Source organism: Ranitomeya variabilis, chromosome 2 (assembly GCF_051348905.1).
Source record: "Ranitomeya variabilis isolate aRanVar5 chromosome 2, aRanVar5.hap1, whole genome shotgun sequence".
Lineage (NCBI taxonomy): Eukaryota > Metazoa > Chordata > Amphibia > Anura > Dendrobatidae > Ranitomeya > Ranitomeya variabilis.
The window spans coordinates 454,681,671-454,705,203 of record NC_135233.1 but is presented as its reverse complement, the minus strand read 5'-3'; the positions used below and the strand labels follow the sequence as shown (position 1 = coordinate 454,705,203).

At 45.7% G+C, this 23,533-nt stretch overlaps 1 protein-coding gene across 2 annotated transcripts; it reads left to right on the top strand.

Moving 5' to 3' along the window:
* The first annotated feature begins 11,476 nt into the window (after positions 1–11,476).
* On the top strand, positions 11,477–18,649 carry ZNRD2 (zinc ribbon domain containing 2). 2 transcript variants are annotated; one of them, XM_077287340.1, is made up of 5 exons: positions 11,477–11,613; positions 13,970–14,036; positions 14,994–15,139; positions 15,227–15,311; positions 18,083–18,649. In XM_077287340.1, the coding sequence occupies exons 2-5, from the start codon at positions 14,024–14,026 to the stop codon at positions 18,388–18,390; spliced, it is 552 nt and encodes a 183-aa protein (XP_077143455.1). In that variant the 5' UTR covers positions 11,477–11,613; positions 13,970–14,023; the 3' UTR covers positions 18,391–18,649. The 2 variants fall into 2 exon arrangements, with proteins under 2 accessions (XP_077143455.1, XP_077143456.1); XM_077287341.1 differs by lacking the exon at positions 11,477–11,613 and adding an exon at positions 12,842–13,873.
* The last annotated feature ends 4,884 nt before the right edge of the window (positions 18,650–23,533 follow it).

The window sequence follows — 23,533 nt, the reverse complement described above, 5'->3', positions numbered from 1 at the left end:
TCTGAATGCTGTCTTCCACTCATCCCCTGGACGAATACACACCAAATTATAAGCCCCACGAAGATCCAGTTTAGAGAACACCTTAGCATGGCGGACTCTTTCCAGTAATTCGGGAAGCAGAGTCAAAGGGTAACGGTTTCGTACGGTTACCTTATTGAGTTCCCGATAGTCAACACAGGGTCTCAGGGTCCCATCCTTCTTCTTTAAAAAAAAGATAGGTGCCCCTGCTGGTGAGGAAGGAAGTATGAAGCCTTTGGCCAGATTTTCATCAATATACTCCTTTAAGGCTTGAAGCTCAGGTGCCGCCAAAGGGTATACGTTACCAAAAGGAATAGCTGCCACAGGAAGCAACTCAATGGGACAGTCATAATGCCTGTGTGAAGGAAGCTGATCTGCATTCTTCTTGTCACAGATGTCAGAGAACTCTTTATATGCTGGAGGTAAAGAAAATACCTGTACATGTGGTTCCGTAGCCGTGGACTCAGGGACAACTTCTGTTAACGCTGAGTTGCTCCTTGTTGGAAATATAATCTCCTTGGTCTCCCAGTTGATAATTGGGTTCTGAGAACGCAACCAAGGAATGCCTAAAATCACAGGAAAATGAGAAGAAATTAGCAAGAAAGAAAGTTGCTCCTGATGATTAGGCTCCAACAAAATTTCAAGGGGTACGTTCTCCTGATCCACAGGCCCAGAGATTAAAGGTGACCCATCCACTGTTTCCATGGTAATTGGAGAGGCTCTTTGCTGAATTTCAATACCATGTTCCTTGGCAAATGCGATATCCATGAAATTGCCACCTGCACCTGAGTCAATCATAGCTGCACTGGAAATCCACTGTCCTGAACACAGGATCTTAATAGGGAGAGCAGTGAGAGTTCTTTTCCTTAAGCTCCTTGGGGGTGAAGTCATAGAAAGTGAATTGAATACAGCGTTTAAAGGCAGGCTACATTCAGAGATGTCAGATTCATCATCACAGTTGTCATACTCCCCTACTGCTGCTAGCACCTTGTTAGGCCGTCTGGGACACTTAGGACAATTGATCAGAAAGTGGTCAGACTGGCCACAGTAGAAACATAGACTTTCACGAAGGCGATGCTCCCGGCGCTCATTGATCTCGCGCCTCTGAACGGAATCAATTTGCATGGGCATCTCCTTCACCTCCCGAGAGGTTTTACCTGCAGGCTCTTTGGAAGGAAGGGAAAAGTTAGAAATACGGTTATATGCAGCAAACTTCTCCTGCCTACGCTCAGTAACGCGAATGTCAATGCGCACACAATGCTGTATAAATGTCACTAGCTCTTGTGGTGACTCAGAGCGAGCTAGTTCATCTTTTACAATACTAGACAGACCACTTTTAAAAATAGGCAATTGTGCATAACTGTACCAATTGGTATCTACCGCTAATCTCCTGAATTCAGTAGCATACTCAATAACAGAATGTCTTGCCTGGCGTAAAGACAATAAAGCAGATTCAGCGGTTGCATGGCGATTAGGATCATCAAACATTAATGCCATAGCGGCCAAGAAATCATCCAAGTTATTTAACCGTGGGTCACGAGACTCAATCATCGGATTCGCCCAGGCGAGCGCTCGTGCGGTCAGCAACATTATTACACACAATACTTTGGATCTATCATTAGGAAAACGGTCAGCATGCACATCAAAATATAGCATACATTGATTCACAAAGCCACTAAATTTGTTGCGATCACCATTAAATCTGAATGGGGGCAACTTAGGTGGGCTAGCTGGTGGCGGTTGCCCAGAGGGAAAAGTCGCTTGTGCAGCTATTTGCGTGCTTATGTCCTGAAAAGCCTGTCCATACTGGGACTCTATGCCAGCAAGTTTGTTTTCCTGGGCTGCCATGCGGGTGTTTAAGTCCTGCAAAGTCTGTCCAAACACTTGTTGATTGTGTTCAAAGCTTCCAAACTTCTTTTGCAGACCTTCCACATCTTTCTGCAGTGATCTAATTATGGAAAACACCTGCTCAAGTCTGCTTTCTGCAGTCATTGTTCCAGCAGTCTCCTTTTTTTTTTTTTTAGGCTAGAGTATCCTGTAATAATTATAGGGGAAAACTCAGGAGACTCTTTGCGTGGAACAAGACAACTACAGGACACAGTTTTATAAGTGGTAAAGTCTATATTATCACACGGTGATTCAAACAGGTGCAGAGAGAGACTCAAGACCACAACACTTGGAGTAAATATTAAATGCAGCTTAGCAGTCTGTAGGAAACTTCAGAGGAAAATGCAATCACGCAGAAAGTCTATGAAGCACAATTATTCTTGAGGATACTTGACACGAATAAGTCCTTGCTTAGTCCAAAACACAGATAGATATGCTTATAAGGCAGTTCAAATAATATCTTAGCTCAACCAGGGAGACCTGGGTAATAGTCTCAGGTTCTTGCAGAGCAGCAACAGCTTACATGTCCAGCAAATGCAGGTGGAAGTAAACACGAGCAGCAGATGAAGGAGGATTACTGGAACTTGTGTATGCAGCAGGAACTCAGAGCAGAGTAGCAGGATAACCCCACAGGTTCACAGGAGCAGGTATATAGCCAGGGAGTCACCAGAGGTCAGGAGCTGGATGCAAGGCAGAATACTCTAGCATAGACTGAAGGCTGGGGTGGAGTTTTATAGCAGGAAGACACAGTGCACATGAGACCAAAGATGCCATCTTGGAAAAGGGCAGTAATGCACAAAAGGTAATAAAAAATGTTCAGAGTCCTGACAGATATGAAAAAGAGAAGTTTAAAACAACTGTTTATTCAGTAGCGAGTATTAACCCCTTCAAGACATATGATGTACCGTCAGGCTCGGACTGGCCCACCGGAGAACAGGAAAATCCTCCGGTGGGCCCTTATGTAAAAGTAAGCCATTTATATATAACATGACCGATCACTATGTACAGATGAAGGCAGGATCTTATCATTCATTCAACAAACTAACTAGCTCATATTTATATAGAAGTAAAAGTTAATTTGTGAAAGAGGGTCATTTAATATTTGTATGAAGCTGAACATTGGGCCCCCCACGTCAATGTTACTCATGGGCCCTTACCACCCAAGTCCGACACTGTGTAGTTATATAATTTGTCATGTCACTGCCTTTGATGCGGGCTCACAAGCCGAGCTCACGTCATTCCCAGCAGATGATGGCTGACTTACTCAGCCATCATGTGTCTGCAGCAGCTGTTAACCTATTAAATCCCGATGTCAATCTAACAGAGGGATTAAACACCTACCGCGAGGGGTCACGTCATTCCTCATGCCAGTAACATGATCTGGGGGCACTAATAAGTTGACAGCCGGTGGTCCGCTGCAGATCTCCATGCTTATCAAGACAATCATCCCGTGATTCCCAGCCTGCAGCTGGCGTTCAGAGGACACTGTGATTTTCACTATACACAGCAATACATCAGCACTGCTATGTACAGTACAGAGCAAAAGTTTGGACACACATTCTCATTTAAAGATTTTTCTGTATTTTCATGACTACGAAAATTGTACATTCACACTGAAGGCATCAAAGCTATGAATTAACACATGTGGAATTATATACTTAACAAAAAAGTGTGAAACAACTGAAATTATGTCTTATATTCTAGGTTCTTCAAAGTAGCCACCTTTTGCTTTGATGACTGCTTTGCACACTCTTGGCATTCTCTTGATGAGCTTCAAGAGGTAGTCACCGGGAATGGTCTTCCAACAATCTTGAAGGAGTTCCCAGAGATGCTTAGCACTTGTTGGCCCTTTTGCCATCACTCTGCGGTCCAGCTCACCTCAAACCATCTCGATTGGGTTCAGGTCTGGTGACTGTGGAGGCCAGGTCATCTGGCGTAGCACCCCATCACTCTCCTTCTTGGTCAAATAGCCCTTCCACAGCCTGGAGGTGTGTTTGGGGTCATTGTCCTGTTGAAAAATAAATGATGGTTCATCTAAACGCAAACCGGACACAATAGCATGCCGCTGCAAGATGCTGTGGTAGCCATGTTGGTTCAGTATGCCTTCAATTTTGAATAAATCCCCAACAGTGTCACCAGCAAAGCACCCCCACACCATCACACCTCCTCCTCCATGCTTCACGGTGGGAACCAGGCATGTAGAGTCCATCCGTTCACCTTTTCTCAAATTTGGACTCATCAGACCAAAGCACAGATTCCCACTGGTCTAATGTCCATTCCTTATGGTCTTTAGCCCAAACAAGTCTCTTCTGCTTGTTGCCTGTCCTTAGCAGTGGTTTGCTAGCAGCTATTTTACCATGAAGGCCTGCTGCACAAAGTCTCCTCTTAAAGGGAACCTGTCACCTGAATTTGGCGGGACCAGTTTTGGGGCATATGAGCGGGGTTTTCGGGTGTTTGATTCACCCTTTCCTTACCCGCTGGCTGCATGCTGGCCGCAATATTGGATTGAAGTTAATTCTCTGTCCTCCGGAATACACGCCTGCGCAAGGCAATATTGCTTTGCGCAGGCGTGTACTCCTGAGAACAGAGAATGAACTTCAATCCAATATTGCGGCCAGCATGCAGCCAGCGGGTAAGGAAAGGGTGAATCAAACACCCGAAAACCCTGCCCATATGACCCAAAACTGGTCCCGCCAAATTCAGGTGACAGGTTCCCTTTAACAGTTGTTGTAGAGATGTGTCTGCTGCTAGAACTCTGTGTGGCATTGACCTGGTCTCTAATCTGAGCTGCTGTTAACCTGCGTTTTCTGAGGCTGATAACTCGGATAAACTTATCCTCAGAAGCAGAGGTGACTCTTGGTCTTCCTTTCCTGGAGCGGTCCTCAGGTGAGCCAGTTTCTTTGCAGTGCTTGATGGTTTTTGCCACTGCACTTGGGGACACTTTCAAAGTTTTCCGAATTTTTCGGACTGACTGACCTTCATTTCTTAAAGTAATGATGGCCACTCGTTTTTCTTTACTTAGCTGCTTTTTCCTTGCCATAAAACAAATTCTTACAGTCTATTTAGTAGGACTATCAGCTGTGTATCCACCAGACTTCTGCACAACACAACTGATGGTCCCAACACCATTTATAAGGCAAGAAATCCCACTTGTTAAACCTGACAGGGCACACCTGTGAAGTGAAAACCCTTCCCGGTGACTACCACTTGAAGCTCATCAAGAGAATGCCAAGAGTGTGCAAAGCAGTCATCAAAGCAAAAGGTGGCTACTTTGAAGAACCTAGAATATAAGACATATTTTCAGTTGTTTCACACTTTTTTGTTAAGTATATAATTCCACATGTGTTAATTCATAGTTTTGATGCCTTCAGTGTGAATGTACAATTTTCATAATCATGAAAATACAGAAAAATCTTTAAATGAGAAGGTGTGTCCAAACTTTTGCTCTGTACTATATAGGACAAGAGATCAGGCGATTGCAGCTTCAAGTCCCCGAAGGGGACTTATATTAAATACAGTAAAATTAAATGTATTTGAAAACATGAAAATAAATACAATAAAAAAATGCAAACGTTTAAATCACCTTCCTTTTGCCCCACTATAATAAAAAAAATGAAATAAACATATTTGGTATCGCCGAGTTCATAAAAGTCCCATCTTTGGCTGCTGCAACATTGCAATCAGGGCCGGCGTTAGGGGCAGGCAGACCAGGCAGCTGCCTGGGGCCCCCGCTCCTCCAGGGGCCCCCAGCTAGTGTCAAGTCACGCAGCCGCTATGGGGCCCTTAGTGAGGCATGGGGGCCCGCCTGCCGCCAGCGCTGACTCCCCCGCCGCATTGAACTATACCGGCGTCTGCCGGTACAGTTCAAAGCAATGATGGAGGAGAGAGCGTCACCTGACGCTCCCTCCCCCATCATTCCCCGCTCTGCCTCTGACACAGCGGGTGCACGTCATCGCGTACTCGCTGTGTGTCAGGCAGTGCGGCGGCAGCCACCGACACAGGAGCAGGGAGCAGCGCGGGCTCGGGTAGAGGTAAGGAGCTTGTGTTTTTGTTTTTTTTTTACTGGACTGTGCGGCCATTCTCGGGAAGAGAGAGGGGGGATGTGGGCTGTGCTGTGCTACTGTATGGGCTGTGCTGTATACTCCTGTGGGCTGTGCTGTATACTACTGTGGGCAGTGCTGTATACTCCTGTGGGCAGTGCTGTATACTCCTGTGGGCTGTTCTGTATACTACTGTGGGCAGTGCTGTATACTCCTGTGGGCTGTGCTGTATACTCCTGTGGGCAGTGCTGTATACTCCTGTGGGCTGTGCTGTATACTCCTGTGGGCAGTGCTGTATACTGCTGTGGGCTGTGCTGTGTACTACTGTATGGGCAGTGCTGTATACTCCTGTGGGCTGTGCTGTATACTCCTGTGGGCTGTGCTGTATACTCCTGTGGTCTGTGCTGTATATTGCTGTGGGCAGTGCTGTATACTGCTGTGGGCTGTGCTGTATACTACTGTGGGCAGTGCTGTATACTCCTGTGGGCTGTACTGTGTACTACTGTATGGGCAGTGCTGTATACTACTGTGGGCAGTGCTGTATACTCCTGTGGGCTGTGCTGTATATTACTGTGGGCTGTGCTGTATACTCCTGTGGGCTGTACTGTATACTACTGTGGGCAGTGCTGTATACTCCTGTGGGCTGTGCTGTGTACTACTGTATGGGCAGTGCTGTATACTCCTGTGGGCTGTGCTGTATACTCCTGTGGGCTGTGCTGTATACTCCTGTGGGCAGTGCTGTATACTCCTGTGGGCTGTGATGTGTACTACTGTATGGGCAGTGCTGTATACTCCTGTGGGCTGTGCTGTATACTCCTGTGGGCTGTGCTGTATACTCCTGTGGGCTGTGCTGTATACTGCTGTGGGCTGTGCTGTGTACTACTGTATGGGCAGTGCTGTATACTCCTGTGGGCTGTGCTGTATACTCCTGTGGGCTGTGCTGTATACTCCTGTGGGCAGTGCTGTATACTACTGTGGGCAGTGCTGTATACTACTGTGTGGGCTGTTCTATAAACTACTGTGTGGGCTGTGCTATATACTACTGTGTGGGCTGTGCTATATACTAAGTGGCTGTGCTATATTCTACTATATGGGCTGTGCTATATACTACTATGTGGGCTGTGCTGTATACTATGGGGGTATATTATATTCTATGGGGAGGCTGTGTTATATACTATGTGGCTGTGTTATATATTTGGGGGGTACATTATACATTATATTCTATGGAGGAGGCTGTGTTATATACTATGGGGGGCTACATTATATTCTGTGGGGGGCTTTATTAGATTTTATGAGGGGTGATTGCATCATACCCTTTGATGGGGCTACATTATATTCTATGGGGAGGTGGGCTGTATTATATCTTGTTCGGGGCTACATTTTATTCTATGGGGGGGCTGTATTATATTTATATTCCTTTATGGGTGATTGCATCATACTCTATGAGGGGGCTACATTATACTATATGGGGGGGCTGCATTATATTCTATAGGGAGGTAACATTATACTCTGTGGGGGGGTTACATTATACTCTGGGGTGGCGGCATTATACTCTGTGGGGTGGCTGCATTATACTCTGCAGGGTGGTGGCTGCATTATACTATATGTGGGCTGAATTATACTGTATCGAGGACTATGGGGAGTACATTATACTATATGAAGAACTATGGGGTGCATTATACTATGGGAAGTGAATTGTACTACATGGATGACTATGGAGGTGCATTATACTATATGGAGCACTGTGAGTAGTGTATTATGCTATATGGAGGACTGAGGAGTGTATTTTAATATATGGAGGACTATGAGGAGTGTATTATACTATATGGAGGACTATGGGAAGTGTATAATACTATATGGAGGACTATGAGGAGTGTATTATACTATATGGAGGACTATGGGGCACATTATATTATATGGAGGACTATTGGGTGTGCATTTTACAATATGGAGGACTGTGGTGCACATTATAATATATGGAGGACTATGGGGTGTATTACACTAAACAAGCAAAATGCTGCATATTCATTGGGTGATTGGTTTATGCCGGAATAAAAATCCTTGTTCTCAGCAGCACATCGCCGGTGTAAACTGTAGATGTGCTGCTGATAACATGATACTGTATGGGGATCTGTTAGTGATCTATTAGTGATCGTTCTGTCCCCTTCATTCTTTCTCAGATGGTGGAAAGAGGCGGGGAAACAAGTGTCCAACGACTTCAGTATTGTCGATCACACTCGTTTAGCGGCCTGAGATCAGTGCATGTAAATACAACTGAAATGCTTCTGTGTGATGTGCAATATGTTAGTATTTGGGGCCCCATTTTAAACTTTGCCTAGGGCCCCACTTTGCCTAAAACCGGCCCTGATTGCAATACGAAGCGATGAAAACATGGTATCTACCCCAAAATGGTATCAATAAAACCATCAGCTCAGGGTGCAAAAAATAAGCCCCAGATCCCAAAAAATGAAAATACTACGGGTCTCAGAAAATGGCAACAAAATAACATTTTATTTTTTTTTTTCGATTCTGAATTTTTTTTTCACTACTTAAAAAAAACAAAACTAGACATGTTTGGTATCTGTGGACTCGTACTGACCTGGGGGATCATAATAGCAGGTCAGTTTTACCATATAGAGAACATGGTAAATAAAAAAATTAAAAATTGTGAAAATGCAACTTTTTTTGCATTTCAACACATTTGAATTTATTTTTCCCGCTTTCCAGCAAATCAAATGATAAAATCAATGGTGTCGTTCAAAAGTACAACTCGTCCCGCAAATGATTATTATTGTTATAGCGCCATTTATTCCGTGGCGCTTTACATGTAAGGAGGGGTATACATAATAAAAACAAGTACAATAATCTTTATACAAGTCATAGCTGGTACAGGAGGAGAGAGGACCCTGCCCGTGAGGGCTCACAATCTACAAGTGCTCTTAACTACAAATCCATTGATCGTTTCCAAAATGCTGACACTTCAGGTGCACAGGGGGACGATGTCATTAAAGGTTTGGTCTGAAGGTGAAACTAAATGTTATCTTAATCCCTATGTGATGCCATAATCTAAGCTATTTTATAACACTAGATGGAGGCCCAATGCTATCGCATCAGGAGGGTGGTGACGTCCCGATGAGGGCAGGCATTACAGCACTGAGAATCTCTCGTCCCCAGGTGGTCACCCACCTATCCACCACACGCGGTCGGGATCCCAGCGGCGGCCTGGATCCCAGCAGTGGGGAGGGGTCCTTCTGGCGTGGGGTTCTTGCTAGGAGTCCCAGCAGCGGGGGATCCGGCAATGACCCTCTGGTGGTACTGCGCAAGGCCCTGGTACCATCAGCAGGTGCCATATTGGAATACCCGTCGGATAGCTGCGGAGACACCATCACGTGTTTCTCAACGCAAGCAGTGAATAGCCAGACCTTTCCCCGGGAAGGAACAACCACGGGAAGGGCAGCATCCAATAAAGGAAAACATCCAATACAGGAAAACCACCTATGCCAAGCATGGTATCCATCCACAGACAGCTGTTTCGGGGTGTTTGCCCCTCATCAGTGTGGAGTAGGAATCTGGCTATTAGGAGCAGTGCCTAGTAAAAGGCTGTAAAGGCACAGATGATTGGCCTCGGGGAGACGAAAACATCCAACACCGCGGAGACACCATCACGTGTTTCTCAACGCAGTGATCCAGAACACTGCCCCCATCCCTTATGGGAAATATGCAAATGCATGTAGGATAGCTGCGGAGACACCATCACGTGTTTCTCAACGCAAGCAGTGAATAGCCAGACCTTTCCCCAGGAAGGAACAACCACGGGAAGGGCAGCATCCAATAAAGGAAAACATCCAATACAGGAAAACCACCTATGCCAAGCATGGTATCCATCCACAGACAGCTGTTTCGGGGTGTTTGCCCCTCATCAGTGTGGAGTAGGAATCTGGCTATTAGGAGCAGTGCCTAGTAAAAGGCTGTGAAGGAACAGATGATTGGCCTCGGGGAGACCAAAACATCCAACACCGCGGAGACACCATCACGTGTTTCTCAACGCAGTGATCCAGAACACTGCCCCCCATCCCTTATGGGAAATATGCAAATGCATGTAGGATAGCTGCGGAGACACCATCACGTGTTTCTCAACGCAAGCAGTGAATAGCCAGACCTTTCCCCGGGAAGGAACAACCACGGGAAGGGCAGCATCCAATAAAGGAAAACATCCAATACAGGAAAACCACCTATGCCAAGCATGGTATCCATCCACAAACAGCTGTTTTGGGGTGTTTGCCCCTCATCAGTGTGGAGTAGGAATCTGGCTATTAGGTGCAGTGCCTAGTAAAAGGCTGTAAAGGCACAGATAGCTATCCGATATGCATTTGCATATTTCCCATAAGGGATGGGGGCAGTGTTCTGGATCTCTGCGTTGAGAAACACGTGATGGTATCTCCGCGGTGTTGGATGTTTTGGTCTCCCCGAGGCCAATCATCTGTGCCTTTACATATTGGAATACCCATCACTTGGGTATTCCAATATGGCGGTCGGCATACTTTTGGTGCGGCGCGGTGGATTGTGGGATTCGAGGACGTCCAGATGGAAGTGGATGACAATTTAAGGTAATTATATAATTTAAAAATTCTCCGTTCCCAAACTACACTAACTGCTAGTCTATATTTTATTTTTATTTCCTGTCTTATGACGATTCGTTGCAATACCTGGCAGAGACCAGTGACATCACCTGCGGCGGTGGTGCTGATATCCTGCATGTCAGGGATGGAAACACTGCTGTGCTGCCAGCTTGTTACTGCAGATCTGAGTTGACAAGAGAGAGGGCACTGTCACTGTGCACAATGCACAGTGACAGTGCCCCGAAAGAGCAGCACAGATGATGGGGCTGTGGCAGTGCCCCCTGCTCTGCTTAGGTTTCCTTTGTGTATCCCAGAATGCACTGGGGTTCTCAAACAAATTGTCAGGAAGTAAAAAAAATAAAAAATAAAAAATAGACTAGTGGTTAGATGCTGTAGTCAGGGAAGAATAGGGGATGTTTAAAGCAAGTATATTACAAAATAGTTTAGAATATGGCATCAAATAAATAGGGATTCGGATAAAATGGTCATGTAGAGAATGTACGGCACATATGGCAAATATCAACTCTCATCCAGCTATGGGGACAGAAAAGTGACAAAAAAAGTGATGTCTATGAAAACAAGGTCAGAAAAAAAACAGAAAAAAAATATTGAAAATCACCTGGGGACGAAGCGGAAATAAAAACCTCAGTTCCACACGCCAAAAAAAATCATGCGAAAAAGCAATGGATTTTAGAAGGGGAAGAAAAAAAAAAGAAAAAATAGTCCCAGTCATGATGGGGTTAAAGCAAGCAGCCGTGTGAGGGCGGGGCCAGACACAACGCAACAAACCCACAGTTCCTGCAGCGAAAGCCTGGAGCCTGACTCCTCCCACACACGTGACTGATCACATGGTAATGTCATCATCCAACGTCCTTTAGCCCCATAGTACGCACACGTGATTGGTCACATGGTCATGACATCATGAAAGGTCCTTTAGTACCTTAGGACATACGCATGTTATTTGTCACATGGGCATGACGTCATTAAGGTCCTGTATCGCAGGAGGTTGTATTTCCGCGCACGTTACCTCGTGTGTGCCTGGTGACGAGGTGAGGGCTCGGGGCCGGGAGCTGCGCGGCCCTGTGCTGTGCTGGGATGGCGGCTGTGCTCGCTGACTTTTCCCCAGGACACGACATGACGGGGTTCATGGGAAATAATCCAGCACATGTCAGTGTAGTGGCGGGTCCAAGGCACAGTGTCAGTAAGGGCACATGGCATCACTGAGGGGCGCAGGGTGGGCACATGGCATCACTGAGGGGCACAGGGCGGGCACATGGCATCACTGAGGGGCACAGGGTGGGCACATGGCATCACTGAGGGCACAGGGAGGGCACTGCATCACTGAGGGGCGTACGGCGGGCACATAGCATCACTGAGGGGCACAGGGCGGGCACATGGCATCACTGAGGGCACAGGGTGGGCACATGGCATCACTGAGGGGCACAGGGAGGGCACTGCATCACTGAGGGGCGTACGGCGGGCACATAGCATCACTGAGGGGCGCAGGGTGGGCACATAGCATCACTGAGGGGCGCAGGGTGGGCACATAGCATCACTGAGGGGCGCAGGGTGGGCACATAGCATCACTGAGGTGCGCAGGGCGGGCACATGGCATCACTGAGGGCACAGGGTGGGCACATGGCATCACTGAGGGGCACAGGGAGGGCACTGCATCACTGAGGGGCGTACGGCGGGCACATAGCATCACTGAGGGGCGCAGGGTGGGCACATAGCATCACTGAGGGGCGCAGGGTGGGCACATAGCATCACTGAGGTGCGCAGGGCGGGCACATGGCATCACTGAGGGCACAGGGTGGGCACATGGCATCACTGAGGGGCACAGGGAGGGCACTGCATCACTGAGGGGCGTACGGCGGGCACATAGCATCACTGAGGGGCGCAGGGTGGGCACATAGCATCACTGAGGGGCGCAGGGTGGGCACATAGCATCACTGAGGGGCGCAGGGTGGGCACATAGCATCACTGAGGGGCGCAGGGTGGGCACATAGCATCACTGAGGGGCGCAGGGCGGGCACATGACATCACTGAGGGGCACATGGCATTACTGAGGGGCACAGGGTGGCCCCCATTAACCCCTTCCTGACTCGGCCATTCTTTTTTTCTCCTGTTCTAGGAAGCATAGCTTTTCTATGTGACTTTCACCATGGGGGATACATATGTGGATATTCTCAATGTGGACGGTTACCTACCAAATAGATATAATATATATATTTTTTCATTACTGGAGAAAGGAGCAGATTTAGCCACTTGGCACCATAAGACGCACAGGTCGTTTTGCGCACCATGACGGATAAGTACATCATGCTGATCACACTTCTGTACTGGCGCGATCAGCTGCAGGGGTCCGACTGACACACAGAGCCAGGAGCAGCGTTCCCACAGACCCTAGAAGTGTAACCTCTTATATGTCGCTATAAATAGTAACAGCATCATTGGAGGGGGTAGAGTAGACAGATGATCTCTCCCTGTCAGCACATCACCCCTCCTCCTTGACAGATGAATATCTCTCCCTCTGTCAGTACATCAACCCCTCCTCCCTGACAGATGGAGATCTCTCCCTCTGTCAGCATGTCACCCTTCCCTCTATGAGACAGGAAGGCCTGAATTACTTTTTTTTTTTTTCTTTTTTTTTCCCCTTAAAATTTTTTTTGTGGGGGGGAAACAAGTTTTTTTCTTTTTTTTTACGGGAATTGAGCTTGTGATCACTTGTACTCACTTATATAGCACCATTAATTCCACAGCGCTTTAGACATCATCATCTCTGTCCCCATTGGGGCTCACAATCTACATTCCCTATCAGTATGTCTTTGGAATGTGGGAGGAAACCGGAGAACCTGGAGAAAACCCACGCAAACACGGGGAGAACATACAAACTCTATGCAGATGTTGTCCTTGGTGGGATTTCAATCCAGGAACCCAGTAATGCAAGGCTGCAGTGCTAACCACTGAGCCACCATACAGTGCTAACCACTGAGCCATAATTATCTGTGCACTAACATGGCAGACACCGAAATCTCCTGTAGGCCCCCTCTTCAATGACAACACTCCTTCCGCAGCCTGCATCTTGTTGCAGGGGCCTGATGGGTCTGGGAAATTACCCATCCCCTGTCCCTAACCTTTTAAATGCCTGTGTTATGATTGACAGTGTCATTACACTGTTACAGCAGATACTCCTGGGTGTCTGCTGTGTACAACAGGTGTCACCTGCTCCGTATATAGCAGGTTCAGCTCCTAAGCCCGCAGCATCTCACAAGTGAGCCCATCCGCTGTACATGTCCGGCCATGCAGGTATTATCACCACTTGCTACGTTTCTCTGCCGGTGGAGAGTTTTTCAGGTGCAGTCATTTATTTGATAAGTATCTTTTTGCTTTTGTTCCCTTTAGATCTAAAGCTCTGGTGACGTTCCAGATTACCGGCATTGGCTCGTCGCTCTCAGCATGGCGTTACAGGGTGAGCGGTGCCATGTGTTGCAATGTTACGTCCAGCCTGGGTGAAGTTGGATTCTATGAATGAATAAGGACACCTTTTTGGGGGTCATTTACTTTAAGGGGTTATTTATTGACCGCCAGAGTTGCTCCCTTCTGCATCGAAATTGAGGGGATGACGTTACGACCCCACACACTGGCACGGTCGACAGGTTGTCCTGTTTGTTAGAATGGTGCATGTGCACAACACCTGCTGATTGTGGACGTGTTTCTTTTAAGTGTACGGATCATAATAATGACCAATATAATCGGCACCTCTGCATGTCATTGGATAACCCCTTTAAAAGAACAATTTGGGGCTAAAGATCAAGTTTGCAATTGAGTTTCATTAAAAATTTTGCACGGTTTGGCTTTTACAGCCTCTTCTGTTTCGTTTCACATCCTGGCTGCAGAACGAGCTAACTGAGGATCTATCAGTGAGCTCGTTCTGATTTCCTAACCATTTTGACCACTTAAAAAGGAGAGCGTAACTTTGAGATGAGAGATCAGATTTTTTTTTTATTTAAAAAGTGACAAACTTGCCGTCAGTGCGAGCTCACTGACAGATTCTCGGCTGACTCATTCTGCAGCCAGCAATAGACAGTGCAGCACATTGGTTATAGAAATCATACGGTACAACCTTTTTAATGGGACCCAATTTCAAAAATTATTTTTGGACCAAAAAGCATGCATGTAAGTGAAAAATAACATCCCCAAATATAACCACACCGTGTATGCTTGGTTTAGTTGAGTGCATGTGTTTTCAATTGGAGAGAGGGGAATAATCCACTGCCACTGTTCCATCTCGAGAGAGAACAAAAGGATGGGGCGATGGCATTTAATTGTTTATTTTTTTTATACTATTATTTTGCTGCTTTTTTTTTTTTTTTTTTTTAATCCAATGCAATTTTTTTTTCTCTCCTTTATCCATTTTGGGCAGCAGATGATGACACGTGGTCTCCCCCATCCGAGTCCGATATGAAAATCTTGAGAGCGCGCCGCGATCGCCAGGATAAGATTAGCAGGATGATGGGCGATTACTTACTGAAGGGATACCGAATGCTCGGGGAGAGCTGCGATACATGCGGGGTGAGTCCGCGCCGGGGTCAACCATCGTACCCTTCTCTTGCCCAATTACTTTGATTGATTTTATTTATTTTTTTTCCTTCTCTATAGACGATATTATTACAGGACCGTCAGAAAAAATTACTCTGCATCTCATGTCAGGAACTTGACTCCGATACGGAAAAAGACAACCCAGGTATTCCCAATGTAGAAGTATATATTCGCTCATTTTTTGCAGAGTCCTGGTCTTATACTTTCCTGGCAAGAGTGAATTTCATAACTGCAGCGGCTGAGTAAAATGTGAAATTAGAGTTATTTATAAAGCGCAGTGTCTAAGGCTATGTTCACACTGCGGTTTAAGTTCTTCACTCAACGTATCCGCCAGAAAAAGCTCCAGATGTGTGTGTTTGACAGACGCCATCAGTTCCCCATACACTTCCAGACTTGAAAAAATCGACAAAAAAAAGTCTATCCAGCACAACTGTTCAGGAATCGGCAGCCCTCGACACTCCGGCTCTTGTAAAACTCTGCTAAAGTCAGTCAACTACCAGGATGCGTTGGAAGTTGAAGTATCAGAATGGATGGAGTGGCGCAGTGCAGGTAGCTCTTTCAACGACAAGTCCAGCAATACCCTTACATGGCCGGCCCGTTCTTCCATTACTGAGAAATCAGCGTCTAAATTGATATGCAAATGAGGCTAAAGAGCTATGTGTAAATCTGTATCCTCCGTCACACCAGCTCTATTCGCCACCTCCTGCTTGACTGACAGCCTCTGTGCTGTGTGACTTCAGTCAAGCAGGAAGAGGCGGCGCTGGGCGGGGAATAGAGCTGGAGGGACAGAGGCTTCAGATCTACAAATAGCTCTTCAGCCTCATTTGCATGCCAATTTAAACTCTAATTTCGGAGTAACGGATCAGCCATGCTAAGATATTGCTGGATTTCTCTTTGAAATAGCTACATAAATCATTTGGAGTGTGAAATCCTGCTAACAAATTCCCTTTAATGGTAGTCTTTCATCACCAAATGACTGTTCAAACCATGCACAGGCACACCCCATGTGTGTCTGAGCAGTTCGGTGTACCCTCCACCTACTTCAGCTCTGGAGGGCAGAGGTAGATGGACAAAAAGTACCTGGGAAGGGGCGTGGGACCACTCAGCCAAGGGTGCATCAAGTAACTGCTTGGTTTGAACAGTCATTTTGTGCTGACATTCCCTTTAATCCCAGTTTTGTTTTGTTGTTTTTTTTGTAGTTTTGCTTTGACTTCATGTTTAGTTATTTCTGTAGTCTCATAAGCGAATATGTAGCTCATGCATACAAGCTCGCGTTTACACCGTGTTCCAAATTATTATGCAAATTGGATTTAAGTGTCATAAAGATTTAATTGTTTTGTTTTTCAAATAAACTCCTGGATGGTATTGTGTCTCAGGGCTCAATGGATCACTGAAATCAATCTTAAACGCATGTGGTAAATAGTTTTCCAGGTCATTCTAATTAAAGGAAAACTACTTAAAAATGATATTCCACATTATTAAGCAGGCCACAGGTTTCAAGCAATATGGGAAATAAAAAGGATCTCTCTGCTGCCGAAAAGCGTTAAATAGTGCAATGCCTGGGACAAGGTATGAAAACATTAGATATTTCACGAAAACTAAGAGTGGTCATCATACTGTGAAGAGATTTGTGACTGAAACAGCACAGACAGTTCATGCAGATAAAGGCATAATGAGGAAGGTTTCTGGCAGACAAATTCATTGGATTTAAGAGAGCAGCTGCCAAAATACCATTACAAAGCAGCAAACAGATATTTGAAGCTGCTGGTGCCTCTGGAGTCCCTCGAACCTCAAGGTGTAGGATCCTTCAAATGCTTGCTTTGGTTTATAAACCTACTATTCGGCCACCCCTAAACAGTGATCACAAGCAGAAATGGTTGCAGTGGGCCCACACATACATGAAGACTAATTTTCAAACAGTCTTGTTTACTGATAAGTGTTGAGCCACCCTGGATGGTCCAGATGGATGGAGTAGTGGATGGTTGGTGGATGGCCACCATGTCCCAACAAGGCTGCGGCGTCAGCAAGGAGGTGGAGGAGTCAAGTTTTGGGCCGGAATCATGGGGAAACAGCTGGTAGGGCCCTTTAAGGTTCCTGAAGGTGTGAAAATTACCTCTGCGAAGTATATAGAGTTTCTGACTGACAACTTTCCTCCATGGTATAAAAAGCAGAAATGTGCCTTCAGGAGCAAAATCATCTTCATGCTGACAATGCCCCATCTCATGCTGCAAAGAAAACCTCTGAGCCATTAGCTGCTATGGGCATAAAAGGAGAGAAACTCATGGTATGGCCACCATCCTCCCCTGACCTCAACCCTATAAAGAACCTTTGGAGTATCATCAAGCAAAAGATCTATGAGGGTGGGAGGCAGTTCACATCAAAAGAGCAGCTCTGGGAGGCAAAGAAATACAAGCAGAAACTCTCCAAAAACTCACACGTTCAATGGATGCAAGAATTGTGAAGGTGATATCAAAGAAGGGTTCCTATGTTAACATGTAAATTGGCCTGTTTGGATGTTTTGGAGTTAAATAGCTTTTTTGTTCAGTAAATGTGACCTCCTAATGCTGCAAATTCCACAAATGAGCATTTTCAGTTCTTTAAAACATATCAAATGTCTACAAAATTCTACTGTGCCTAATAATTTGGAACAGTGCATTTTGCGTTTTTATTCATTTTGGAGATTACACTGTTATCATTGGGAGGTTTCTTCAATAAAATTCGATGTATAATCTAACGGGTGATGACTTATTAGACTGACTGTCATTTGCACCGACCATTTAGGAAAATCCGAGAAAAATATCATTTGCATAATAATTTGGAACACTGTGTAGCTTGTTACATGAGGTGTAGTGATGAGCGAACGTGCTCCCTTTCGCGCTCTTTGCCTAATATTGACTATATATTTTGTTTCTTAAGTCCTCAATCCTCAAGCTGCCCTGTCTCAGGTACGAGAACATCGGATTTCTCTGCAGGACAACCCTATTCTCGATGCCCCATCGGCCGTCCCGCCTGTGACCATCCCGGTTTCCGGCCCTGTAGATGACGTCGGCGCCGGTCACGTTCCCGACCCCATAGCTTCGGCAGAGAGCGCACTTCTAGAGAAGATGAACTGGGCCACCCGCCGGCTGAAAGAAACCAGTTCTGTGGAGCACAGCTCCCAACTCTGCGCCCTGATCGGCACGTGCGCCCAGAGTCTGAAGTCACTCCGAGACCTCCGACATTGAAGATGTGGGCCGGCTATTTCAGGGAAAGACTTCTTGCCCGCGTTCTTCCCGATTGTTTCACAGAATCATTCAATGGTTTCTCTGTCGGGTTTGCACCATATATAGACGGTGTCTTACTATTATTATTCTTTTTAGTGTTGTTTGGTTTTGGGTTTTTTTGCTCCTGTTATCCTATGGAAGGCTTAGCTGCTCCTCCATCTGACCAAGAAGCTTATTTATTAGATCACGTTGGCTGAATAAACAGATTCTCTGCTAACCGTTTGGCCGTCGTTGCTTCTTATTTACTTCTGGGTAATCATAGATACTGTGAGTGTCCTTTTTTTCTTTTTTGTTGTAAATTAGGGTGTATAGTAATGAGTTTTGTATTTTTTTTTATTTATTTTTTTTATCATTTTATAGCATTTTTTTTTGTACTTAAATGGGTTGTGCTACTGCTAACTAGAGATGAGATGATCTCTTCTTGCAATCCAGTCCGGGTCAGGGCACACTGGCTATGGACAGGAGTTGCACAAATTTCCCCTGGCGGGTCCCCGGCACGGCGTGGTGCTGGTGACGTCTCGCCAGCCTGACTAATGGTAAGCCGAGCCTGGAATCACTGAGGACAAGGACTAGTGATGAGCGCATATACTCGTTACTCGAGACTTCTCGAGCACGCTCGGGGTCCTCCGAGTATTTTTTAGTGCTCGGATATTTAGTTTTTCTTGCCGCAGCTGAATGATTTACAACTGATAGCCAGCCTTGAGTACATGTGGGGGTTGCTAGGGTACCCCACATGTACTTATGCTGGCTAACAGATGTAAATGATTCAGCTGCGGAGAAGAAAACGAAATCTCCGAGCACTAAAAAATACTCGGAGGACCCCCGAGCATGCTCGAGAAATCTCGAGTAACTAGTATATTCGCTCATCATTAATAAGGAATTATCCACGGCCAGAGAGCAGCGAGACCCTCCACCGATCATGATGAAGACGTGTCAAACTTTGAAACGCGTTGGCAAAAACCTCATTACTTGGATTCCTGTCTTCTCACCATCTTTCGACAGCCGCGCGGGTTAACCCATCTGTTTCCGTATTTCTTTTTACTATAGCAAAATGGCAGATACCTAGTGAGCATGTGTGACCTATCATAAAAGCAGGAGGCATCCATGGGCTACCAGGAAGGTAAAAGGCTACGACCACGGGGTTTTTAGCGTGTGATATCCAAAGCAGCATGCACTTTTGGAAATTTATTGCGTTTGACAATAAATGTTTTCTAATAGGGACCCCTCACTTCTTCTACGTCATCCAGTTTTTGCAGTTAATTTATTTCCACCATGCCCCTCATTATTGAAGTGATTTATTTATTTTTTTAATTCGCCATATGGTTCTAGAGATATGGCCACTTTTTATTTAGTGCGGTAGGCCCATAGGCACCAGCTACAGCAGCAACTGAAGCCGCAGCCTAAATTAGAGGCACACCCCTTTGGTACAGACCGTAACAAGGACAGTATCTCTGGATCCGTATGACGGATTTATGAAAAAATGAAAACTCAGGGAGCCGTGGGGAAGAAAAATAAAATCCCAAACTGCCCACTTTTGCCCTGGTGATGCGTCTTCTTTAATGAATTGCATAGTGTAACACTAATGCCGGTGGCGTCCCTGCATGTTCCCCCCTTTCTGTTGCAGCAGGAACACCAACATACTCACTGGCGCAGTTGCTTGCCAGCGTCTCCCTGTCCGGCCACGGTCCCCGGCTGACAGGTCCTGTTCACAATAAGAAATCCTATAAGGTGCGCACTCAATGGTAAATGATGGTGCTGGCTGGACTGGGATCAGGACCCGTTATCTCAGAGTATATGGTTCACAGCCGCACTCATGAGAGATATTGCAAGGTATACAGTTTTATTCTTCTGCACAACGGTTCACTACCGTGGTAAATAACAATACAGTGAAGGAAAGGCAAAAAAAATTATTTCAAGCAATTTCCTTAACGTTTCAGCCCGAGCCCGGGTCTTTCTCAATATTCACAAGTATAAGTAGAGATAACGATGGATTGGTATCCTGTAAATTGCCAAAACGGCTCCAAGTAAACAAATAAACGCATTTAGTACATTGGTGGTAGTGGGTTGCCTGGTCGCTTCAATGGAGCCGGTGTCATGAGGTCAATGTTGCGGTGTGCGGCGCGGTCCTGCTCTCTGCGCACAGGTTTTCCGACGGCATGCCTAGTGCATGTGCCCACTTTCCGTCTCTTAGGCTATGTGCACACGTCAGGATTTTGTCAGGATTTTTCCTCAGGATTTGTAGCCAAAACCAGGAGTGGAACAATTAGAGGAAAAGTATAATAGAAACATATGCACCACTTCTGCATTTATCACCCACTCCTGGTTTTGGCTACAAAACCTGATGAAAAAGCCTGACCAAATCCTGACGTGTGCTCAATAGCGTGTAGGCATCTAGTATTTAAGGCACACTTCCCTATAGGGAGGTGCCTGTACAACGTCCTCCTTAGTGTTAGCTGAGTAGCCATTGCCAGCTAGTTTTAAGGTCCCTTGATCCTGAAGTTATTCTGCTAGAACCTGACCCCCCCCCTGGTCCTTGTGTGGCCAAGGCCTGAAAACCCCCCCTGGTCCTCGTGTGGCCAGGGCCTGAACCCCTTCCTGGTCCTCGTTTGGCCATGGCCTGAACCTCCCCCGGTCCTCGTGTGGCCAGTGCCCAAAACTGAATCCCATGGTCCTCGTGTGGCCAGGGCCTAAACCCTGAAACCCCTAGTCCTCGTGTGGCCAGGGCTGCACCTGAACCCTGACACCATTCCCTGTGGTACCCGTGTCTGAAGCAGCATCAGTGGTATCTGACTCCTGAACCTGACACCGTTCCAACAGTACTTGATCCTCCTCTGGTTAGCTTTGCAGAGTCTGTAATGTCGGAGCCTGTTCTAGTATCCGAATCTAGCCCTGCCTGTGACTCCATGTCAGTATCTGTTCTGTCTGATGATCCAGAACCCGTGTTGTCTGAACAAAGTCCAAATCCTGTCTTGCCAGTGACTCCGTGCCTGTGTCTGTGATTCTGATCCTTTGGGTCTATAGCTGCCGTTCCAGAGACTGCCCAGGAGTGGTACCTGGTGGCTCCTGTTACACACGGCAGTTTTCTGGTCAGTATTTTGCATCAGTATTTGCAAGTCAAAACCGGCAGTGGAACCTGTAAGACTATGAAAAGATTTACAATACTTCCATGTTTGGACCTACGATTGGTTTAACGTTTTACCCAATAACTTTCCAAACTCTTCATAATTGACACTCATGAGCTCCATAGCTGAGCAGCACGAGGAGCGCACTGCTGAGAATGTTAGGATGGCGCCATCCCCATGCTCGTTCTTTTCCTTGGTCCTCCTCTACCAGGCCCAACCTTCCAGAATCTTTAGGTTCCCAGAGATATTGCTGTGACCAGGGAGAGATTCTGTCTCTGGAGTTCGAAATTCTACCTTTTTTTCTGGAAGTATATAGGGCAGTCAGGGGAAAATCGGCAAGTATGGGTAAAATCCTGACCAAAATACCATCAAATGGCCCCATCCAGTGTGAGCATTGATGAAAGACTATGGGACCCCATAGGGCAGAGACGCTGATTCCAGCGATGTGTCACTTAACTGGGCTGTGTGTTACTGTTTCAATAAAATCAGTGTTTTATCAGCAGGAGATTATCACTACAGGACTAGGTGTCTCCTAGTCCATCCCCGCCCCCACATCTGATTGGCAGCTTGCTCACAGTGTACACAGAAGTCACCAATCAGTGATGTGGGCGGGGTTATACACAGCTCAGCATTTGAGCTCTGCTAGATCTGCAACAGAGAAAATGGGGATTGTATCAAAATGACAGCAAGTAGCCCAGTAAGTTATACATCGTTGGAATCAGGGTCTCAGCACCTACAATATACTGCTCTCAGATTATATAGCATTTGTGGAACCTATAAATACAACCTAAGTGGAAGTGATTTTTTATTTATTTATTTTTTTAACTGTGGCAGCTGCTTTGTTTGTTTTTTAGAAGGATTTCATTTTATTCCTGTCGGTTTGATTTATTTTCTCGGTGTTTTGCACAGCATGATACTTATTGTTTCCTGTATAGTAAATCAATATTTTAAGCCCGAGCTTTCCATTTCATGCAGTGTACGTACTTTCAGCAGCTGTTCCTATGGAAACCCGGCATTTTTTTTTAACCATTAGAGAATGATGTCATTTGCTTTCCTTTTTTTCCTTCAATCTTATGGAGTGTGGAGAGAATACATCATGAGCGCCTCAGCAGTTTAAGTAGATTTAATGTAAAAACCAGGTATGGACCGAGTGTTGTAGATCCAGGTGAATGCATCCACGTGTGCTCCTGGAGGCCTACAGCAGATATCAACCCAGGTGAGATTATCCCTTTTTTTTCTGAATTCTTCTCATTTGAAAAAAAATATATCATGAATCTATATATATATATATATAACATTACATTGCAACTGAAATTAATAGCTACGAAAAAGAGAAAAAAGTCACTACGCAGGGGGACTAGGACTGACTGGTGTGTATACAGGATGTGGGGGTGTACTTTCTTTTGGCAAAATGCTTCACAGCTGCAAGATATAATTTTCCCTTCCTGGAATATAACATATTTAAAGTGTAACCGTCGTTCTAATTTTTATTTCAGAAATCAATAGTACTCGTGAAGATAAGCAACTTTGTAATATATCTTATCGGAGAAATCTGCTTCCTTCTCCTTCTGGACTGATCTTCCATTCTCAAAATTCTCAATTGACAGGTAAAATGTATATTCAGTGAAGACATTACATTACTGAGCTAGGAGATGGCAGTTGGTGCTCATAAGGCTCTATGTAGGAGGGAGGAGCTCTTCCTCTAGCTCCTCCCCTCTACATAGAGCCTTATGAGCACCAATTGTCATCTCCCCACTTTAGGTTGGCGTTTACATAAACTCCTCTCCCTTTCTGCTAAGGAGTCTTGGGAAATCAAGGACCACTGTCTATTGCTGCTGCTGCTGCTACTTTTTTCTGAATGCTTCTACGCTGACTTATAAGCACAACGTTTGGCTCAACTTTCATATCTCTCATGAACCTGTTCCGGGGAGCTCAGAAGAAGGAAATTAACTCTTCTCACAAGGAGCGCACTGACAAATTCT

Bases quoted from the DNA above. Each gene is read 5' to 3' on its own strand.
- ZNRD2 (XM_077287340.1), top strand. The intron at 15,140-15,226 runs GTGAGTCCGCGC...CCTTCTCTATAG, and splicing joins AGAGCTGCGATACATGCGGG to ACGATATTATTACAGGACCG. The intron at 15,312-18,082 runs GTATTCCCAATG...TTGTTTCTTAAG, and splicing joins TACGGAAAAAGACAACCCAG to TCCTCAATCCTCAAGCTGCC.